Here is an 8,928-nt window from a genome sequence, read left to right as displayed (position 1 = left end):
GTGCAGGGTTGGTAACAAAGAACCTGAGCACAGGGACTATATTCATTAAGCATAAACTTGATCTAAAACAAGTATTTTAATAGAAGTAGATATTATGGCTCCTTTATACATGGCCCTTGCTCCCGAAATCTTCCCTGATTTTACTGAATGGATGTTTTCACAGCTGCGAGCCTGTCTGTCGCCACCAGGGGGTCTGTACTACAGTTCTGCTGTTCTGCAAGATCCGGTTTATTCCGGTGTCGAAAGTGACAGTAAAGGCAGCGCAAAAGCCTAATAGTGATTTATACAGTTGTCAAGCTGGAGGGGGAGCGGTTGTGCCCGAGGGACGACGGAAGGAACACAGTGTTTTTGTCAAACCACCGCTCAGAAAATTGATCAACGAAACAACTTATTGTTTTAGAGCTTTTTCCACAAATCTATTGGCAACTTTGGCACTCAAATACTTAGCCGCATACCATGATACCAAAAGGAAAATACCCTATAGGTATTTCTGAAACCTGGAAGAATCATTTTTATGTGATCTGACTTTAAAAACTCTAAAGAATGACTTTTACCAAATAATAAACTTTGCCAGCAAACTACAATAAATGATTTAAGTTAGCAAAAACACAGTTCACAGTTTATCTTCACATAACATGGCATTGATTGAGAAACATATATGAGGATTAATTAATAATATTAACCGAATGCTTTCAAAATACATTTAAATACATAAAATACGCTTAATCATGGTTTGGTGACAGAATCCAATAAGAGTCTGATAAGAAATGCTCATTTAAAAACAAGAAAACATGTCGCACTTAAAAGGTTTGGCATCTGATCTCTTATATACAGTACTGTGCAAAAGTCTTATAGGCCACCATACTACCATTACATTTGTTGTTTTTGCAATTGTATAGTGATCATAAATAATTATTTCTCAGTCTCTTTATTAGAATACAACCAGAAAATACAGGAAATGTGTATGTAGTATTAAAACCGTATAAAAGTATAAGCTGAGTGTCAATTATTTAGGGTAAACTCCCTTTCCACCTGCAACTGCAGGATTTCTTAAACCTAAATAAAATTAAATCCTAATTTCTAATTCTAATCGAATGACTTCAGAACTTCAGTCTCCTCAAAAAAGCTCAAGATGCGTTTCGTGCCAAGAGAGGTCACACTAAATACTGACTGATGCCTAAAGACGACATTTAGTTCTGAAAATGTTTTTATTTTTAATTTTTTGTACATATTTCCTGTATTTTCTGTTTGTATTTAAAAAAAAATATATGGATGGACATTAAAACTTTGCTAAAACAACAAAGCTGGTGATGGTGGCCTTTGCACAGAACTGTATGTTGATTAAATTATGATATGAAGGTTTTAAGCTTGACATTTGACACAGTGTATTACTATAATAGTACTTAATAATCTGTAATTGACACACCAAAGTAAACTTAACATATCCTAACATCCCCTTGTAGTCAAGCACTTTATGTTTTAGGTTGGAAGTCTGTTGGTTTAAGGTCCTCTTGTAAGAATTGCAGTCTTTGGTAAAACCAGTGTTGAATTTTTTTTCTTAGAGACCTCCATCGTCCTGTTATACAGAAAACAAAAACAATTCTCATAAGATGCTCATATATAGAAATTTATTTAAAGGGACATTCCACATGCAAATTTTCTAGCTCCCCTAGAGTTAAACATTTGATTCTTACCATTTTGGAATCCATTCAGCTGATCTCTGGGTCTGGCGCTAGCACGTTCAGCACAGCTTAGCACAATTCACTAAATCTGACCAGACCACTAGCATCGCGCCAAAAAACAACCAAAGAGTTTCGATATTCTTCCCATTTAAAACCCGACTCTTGTAGTTACATCGTGTACTAATGCTGCGTTCCAGAGCCCATCCAAACCAGTGGGACGTAGGACTTATCCTTCCTGAAGTGTACTAGCTCCTACTTCAAAGCGTTCCAGGCATTTGAAGTGGAACGTAAACAGAAAACATGGACGACCGACCGGTCTTCTTAAGGCTCGTACAGACTACATGACTTTCAAACATCTGTCCAAACTGTGCAGTTCACACTACAGTAAAACATCAAGTTAAATAACTTTACAAAGTGTTCTGGAGCCATTATATAAGCACTGCATATCGCGGGTATACTTTTACCGTATCTGCTAACAGATAATAACGACATAATTTCACGCCATAATATAATAAACAAGTTGTCTTAAAATTACAGTGTCTAAAACAACCCTACAAGCAGAGAAGTACAATTTATTGTCTATTCCTTGAAGTTTTCCTCTCACGACGCGAGACTCTATGGGCGCCGCCAATGTCCTCCGACTTATTTTGCTGAAGTCGGGGTAGGTCGAACTCCCCCGATTCGCCAGTAGGAGGTTCCACTTTGACAGGCATTCCAGTGCACTTTTCCTAGTTGGAGGTAGGATAATGTGGCTTTCACATAGGAAGCGGTGTGCGCTCGCTGCTTGTGCTCTGCTGGCCAGACCCAAATATAAGCAGCTCTTCGTCCATTTTGTTTGGACACCCAGTTTCTATTGGCCGCGCGGGTAATCGTCACAGAGCGCAGCGCAAAAGTTAAACTATTTTGAACTTTGACCCGCGCTTTGCTCGACGCAACAACAAACCGCCCTTGCGCGGCGCAAGCCATTGAAATGAATGGGTTTCATAGCGCAGCGCAGCGCGCACCGCGTCCTATGTGAACGCCGCATATGTCCTACATCCCACTGGTTTGGATGGGCTCTGGAACGCAGCATAAGACAGATGGAAAATTAAAAGCTGCGATTTTCTAGGCAGATATGGCTAGGAACAATAGACGGTTTCAGCAGTAACAATATAAATAAGCGGCTGTCGTGATCCGCACGTAACTTCCGGTAAACTCCGCTAAGAATAAATAACAACAAAATTCTTTAAACGTAGTTTATTTATATAACAAGCAAAAACAATACATAGATTACCTAGGAAACCAAAACATTTGTTATTTTCGACGAGGCATTTGTTCAAGAGATCCTTTTATCAACTAGTCAGACCATTAAAAAAAACGAAACCGGAAGTAAAGTTCAGATCCAGACGTTCATCGCGTCAGCGCACGTGCGTCCGATTAAACCGTCTATACTCTCATTCTGCCGCAACAATCAGTGACTTTGCTGATGCAACATGGCTGCAGCAGGCACAGCGACACCACGCACTGCCCGAAAACAGTCCCCTTGGTTACTTTCAATAGCAGAGGACTCTTTTCGGGCAGTGTGTAATATCACTAAACCTGCTGCAGCCATGTTACATCAGCAAAGTCCTTGATTATTACGCCAGAATGGGAGTATAGTTTCTAGCCATATCACAAATTTTAATTTTCCGTCGGTCTTAGTACACAATGTAACTACAGAAGAGTCAAGTTTTAAGAAAAATACAAAATTTAAGGAAAAATACAAAAATCCTTTCGTTATTTTTTAGCGCGATGCTAATGGTCTAATCAGATTAAATGGATTATGCTAAACTATGCTAAAAATGCTAGCGCCAGACCCCGAGATCAGCCGAATGGACTCCAAAACGGAAAAATCAAATGCTCAACCCCAGGGGAGCCGGAAAACCAGCATACTTTAAAAAAAAATGGAATGTCCCTTTAACTTGCATTACCTCATGAGATCTGGATGTGTTTACGCTTTGTTTATCTGGATTAATTTTGATTAATCTATCAAACCGTACAGTAGAGATGTCAAATGTACCTCTTTTTTGTCACGGCAGTCTCCACAGAGACAGCCTAGGCACCCATTCAAAACCTGAATGCCACAGAGGATCATCTGGACCAGACCCAAACCTAAAATTATTGAAAACAGCACAATGTGCCAGAGAACCGCATTCTCTGGGAAAATACAGCGTGACCAGAGTGTCTTATCCACCAGATAACTGCCGTTCCTGTTGTTACAAGAGAGGGAAAAAGAGAAAAGTAAACTTTAAAACAGAGTTTCAGGATAAATAAGTGTAGTACAGGATAAGTGGCTCATCTAGTGGTCATACAAAGAAACGCCACAATGTTGCATTGTTTAAAGGGGACATTTCAGAAGACTTTTTTAAGATGTCAAATAAATCTTTGGTGTACCAGAGTACGCTTGTGAAGTTATAGATAAAAAAAACACAAATAATTTAATATAACATGTCAAAATTGCCACTACATGTTAAAATTGTGTCCATTAAAATGCAAATGAGCTAAAGGCACTAAATGCTTTGTCTTCGTTAGATTAAGTGCAGATTAAGGGGTGGTATTTTCCCCATGTGACATCACAGGGGGAGAATTTTTAATGACCTATTTTTTCCACGTGCTTGCACAGAATGGTTTACCAAAACTAAGTTACTGGGTTGATCTTTTTCGTGCCTCTATAGGTTGATAGAGGCACTGGGGACCAAAGTATAGCACTTAAACATGAAAAAAGTCAGATTTTCATGATATGTCCCCTATAAAGCAGCTTTAAAAGAAAATTAAAAACAATCACAGACATTAGAAAATTATATTAAATATTTAGCAGAATACATAACATTTATTGTAAGATTGTAATCTACTGAAACTGTATTTCATTTTTTATGCAATTATAATGGACATTTAGTCAATTAACAGGATAATTGACAATAGATAACATGTATAATTTTGAACCAGAAATGCCTTTCCAGCTTACAAAATGAGAACGTTACATGAAAAGAGGTAGAGAATTAGCAAAAATACCATGAATATGATAAACAATTTCTGCTAATCCTGTTTTATCAATGCATAGAAGATTTTATTTTTGTTTCTATTTTTCTTATTTTGTTGCATTAAAGGCGGAGTCCATGATGTTTGAAAGCCAATGTTGATATTTGAAATCACCTAAACAAACACGCCCCTACCCCAATAGAATCTGGACCTTCTGTTGATAGACCCGCCCCACACATACGCAAACAGGCATTTGATTTGATTTGATTGGCTATAAGTGTGTTTTGGTAGTCGGCCCGTCTCCTTTTCCAACGCGTTTTTCAAACATCGTGGACTCCGCCTTTAATGTCATTCTTACACTTTTGATTCTTCAAAAGGATATTCCCAATCTCCACCCTCAACTTTGCATTTTGGTCCAATAGCAAGTCCTGCAGAGGCAACGGAGGCACAGTAGAAAGATCCAATAAGGCCAAATACAGATGACAACACAGAATTCAGCATCTGTCCAAATAAAGAGCAACATAGTATGAGTAAGCAACGTTGAATACCGAAAATGTATGGCAGGAATTGTTATACTGTATGGAGATTATTGGAAAGACTATGCTGTAATATGAACCATTTTGTTTTGTTTTTAATAAACAGCTTTTTACTATTCATTAACTGACACTATTCATTTCAGCTTTTCTCATTTATTTTACAGCTGTCTAGTAAATCTCTTGTTGTGGATGATGCTTCTTAGTTTATTTCAGTGTTTCTCTGAGACAGGTTTACTTACACGGCAACGGTTTCCACAGCAACCTGCCCCGCAGCAGCCTTTGCCCCCAGCTCTGATGGCTGAGCAGCTTGGACACAACATCTACAGAATAAATGTGTGAGAAATCGATTTATTATCAGGTTTGAGCAGAATATTCAACTGGCATTTTTAAACACATGGTAACCTGGCTATTTCCCTCTCTGTTATAAAACATATTTACTTTACACTAATAATGATACATCACATTAACTAATATATGAATGTGCATACGTAATATGTGTCTATAGTGCAATTAAGTGCAATAATTTTTTATTAGTCTATATATCCAGGATATTCCAAAGTACAAAGATAACTGACATATTTCTCAGACTATGAACGGGGAATCTGGGCATAATGAACCACTATTTCTCATGGGATGTTTTTTTTTTTACAATTGTAGCTATTTTATATCCACTGCTATTGTGCCTTTGATTGGTCTTTGATCTAAAAATATCCCATTTAAACACATTTTTAACAGTGCTGTCTATTTCTTTACACCAAAACAGTGCACTGACTATATACACACTTATAAAAATAGTTGCTGCCCTAAATTAAGAAAAGAAAAATTAAATCAAAATGACTATTTTAAATCTTGGCTACACTTTCAACAAAAAGGTCAAAATATGTATCCTAGCTGTCACAGGGACAGTACTCTTTATAAAGGTCCTTTATATATATATATATATATATATATATATATATATATATATATATATATATATATATATATATATATATATATATACCACAGATATGTATACATTTACAATATGTACCTCTGAGATACTACTATGAACTGTTGAGGTAGTTTTTCTGAGAGTGTAGAAATGTGTTGCTGTAACTTAAAAAAGTAGATATCGCTTAACTTACAAATGGGTTAAAGTCATTCAAAACTGTCATTACTAATCAATCAAGTAATTTATTTTACAGCTAATTCATCATTACACTATGTTCTGTCATAATATACAATGGATAGAAGTGAATACTCACAAACAATCCTCCACCAAGAAGTCCTCCCATGAGCCAGACCTGAAGGGAAATCTGTCCTGTCTCCAACTGCTTTCCATTGGGAAAGAACAAAAGTAAATTAGCTATCATACACAAAAAGGCTGAGGGTAGTAGGATTAGTCCTACTAATCGTGCACACTTTCCTGTGCAGCACATTGTGGTGGTTTTGTAAACGTTAATGAAACAAGTGCAATTGTTAAGGGTTCTTCTCTCTGACTCTGACTGATACCACAGAATGCCCTTTGAGACTTGACACTATTTACATTGCTTGTATCAGAGCCATTTATGGTGTGTTAACACAAGAGTGGGCGCAGTTTCTGCTTTGGATTTTTTCTGTTACAGGAAATTGCATGTAACGGTAAGTGGCGTCTGGTTAATAAATGCGAAGTGTGTCGGAACAAGTGTTACAAATACACATATTGAATCAATAATTAACAGGAAAGCTATGCTTTGTGGCCTGCCATATTTCGTAATAACAACTTGCTTTTATAAATGGCTATTGTATCATTACATTTATAGTGTTATTTTAAGGCTTGTAAATGTTGCTTTGTTTTCCTCTTTTTGGCTGACCAATTGATTTCTGTAGGCATGACTACATTTAAATAAATGAATTTAAATGATAAAAAATTGCTTATGGTTGGAATAAAGGTGCTTAATTATACAGGTGTTCTCCAAATTTAAGGTGTGTTACTTCCACAAAGTAGTGATAAGAAATAGTTGTTCCCTTACGTCAAATAACCATGGTTTTGCTACAGTTAAAAAAGCATGGTTACTGTAGTAAAACCATTGTAACCACAAAATAACCATGGTTAAACCACAGTTAAACTATGGTTAGTGTAGTAAAACCATAGAAACATGGTTATTACACTTGTATGTTGCTAACTCCGCTGTCACGGCTGACTTTTTGGTTCCGATCAACGAAACTCAAGATTTCCTCAGCCGGCGCGTGGTGTTGTGGAAAATGATACTTCTGTTGGTTTGTTGATGGCGAAATTTATTTTTATTGTTAACACCACCGGAAGAACCATAGGTACCTTCTCGTGTTCAGTCACCACCTTTCATGTTCAACTATTGGCCGTGCGAGCTCGCCAAAGTCCGTTGTTTGTAAAATCGTTGTTGTTTCTGCTGAAGTTGAGTAAAGACATGCTTGAAATTGTAATAGACATTTAGTTTAATTGCTTTACTACAAGTGAACTAAATTTTAATAAATTTGAACGACGACCACGGGAGTTTTACCACCCCCAAAAAATCTGCTTGAATGGACAAAGAATGTGAAGCAGCTGTATAGCCATGTAGTAGATGTCTGTATATATTAGAGTGTGTGCAAAATGTAATGTAAATGTAAAACAATAAAATAGTTATAAATTGAATATTTTTGTTTTTAATCTAAAACTTGTAAAGGAGTTTAGATACGAAACCCTTCGGTTAAAAACAAATGAGATCTTGGAGCCAATCTTGTGGTTATTAGCAATATTCTGAATAAAGAGTGTTATTAGGTGTAATTAGTCGTTTGTTTTTATATATGACTTTTCAGAAGTAGAATATGTAGAGTATATGGCAAACAGCTTATCCTGAAAGATTCAGGTCAATATCTCAAAAATTAAAAAAGTTATAGCAATTTTTTTTATAATGTTCATGATTCAGTCACACATTTTCTTAAATTTTAATGGAAAACATGGGACAAAATAAAGTGATGATTTTCGAGTTTCGAAATGGCCAGTATTTTGTTATTCTTGAAATCATAAACATGATCTTTTTTTCAAGCTTTTTCTATCTGAACAACTAGTTTTAACATTTAACCATTTTGAACATTTTAGCAACATAGGCCTACCTACTTTTACCATAATAAAACCGTGCATTTTCGTAGGGGAATGCAGTTTAACTATGCTTGCCATGTAGCCTACGTACGCTCACGACTTTGAAATGTTTAAAAAGATTTAAGTTTATACTGCCATCTAAATGGCACATTTTGTCCAAGGCACTCAAAATTGTTAGTGAAGAGCTTACGCGGGCTTGCCGTCGCCATCTTGGCATCGCGTCACAGCGCATCACCGAAAATGGGTAAAGAAGAGGCGGGACGTGGGTGAAGCTGAAGTGGCTGGTTGCTGAAACCACGCCTGCCTACCTCGACGGTAGTGACAGCAGCGGCAGTTCACCTGTCACTCAAGTGACCACGCCCTTAGTTATGCAAACCTTTATAGCTTAATATAATTTAATTTAAACGTATGAGTTATAAAAAAATCCATCCCCCACAGTTGTCATGAAGGGCAAAATTAGCTATATAGACACAAAAAAATGTGTACCAGGCTGTAAAAAGATTAATTTCTGCTGTAAAGTTGGGCATTTTAATAAGGTGGTCTATGGGAATTAAGTATTTTGGAGCCAGCCTCTAACGGCCAGTCAATGAATTGCAGTTTAAATCATTTGTGTTGGCTATACGATTGAAAA

At 36.7% G+C, this 8,928-nt stretch overlaps 1 protein-coding gene across 1 annotated transcript; it reads right to left on the bottom strand.

Annotated features, from left to right (window-relative positions):
• Nucleotides 1-579: 579 nt before the first annotated feature.
• On the bottom strand, nucleotides 580-6,730 carry tm4sf5 (transmembrane 4 L six family member 5). Its single transcript, XM_055198460.2, has 5 exons — nucleotides 6,463-6,730; nucleotides 5,455-5,535; nucleotides 5,038-5,180; nucleotides 3,721-3,910; nucleotides 580-1,576 (listed from the first exon to the last, which is right to left on the bottom strand). Exons 1-5 carry the CDS (start codon nucleotides 6,634-6,636, stop codon nucleotides 1,559-1,561), a joined length of 606 nt encoding a protein of 201 aa, XP_055054435.2. The 5' UTR covers nucleotides 6,637-6,730; the 3' UTR covers nucleotides 580-1,558.
• Between the last annotated feature and the right edge of the window lie 2,198 nt (nucleotides 6,731-8,928).

The sequence above is a fragment of the Misgurnus anguillicaudatus genome, chromosome 21 (assembly GCF_027580225.2).
Source record: "Misgurnus anguillicaudatus chromosome 21, ASM2758022v2, whole genome shotgun sequence".
Classification (NCBI taxonomy): Eukaryota; Metazoa; Chordata; class Actinopteri; order Cypriniformes; family Cobitidae; genus Misgurnus; species Misgurnus anguillicaudatus.
The sequence above is the reverse complement of the archived record's forward strand: the minus strand, read 5'-3'. Positions and strand labels throughout refer to the sequence as shown.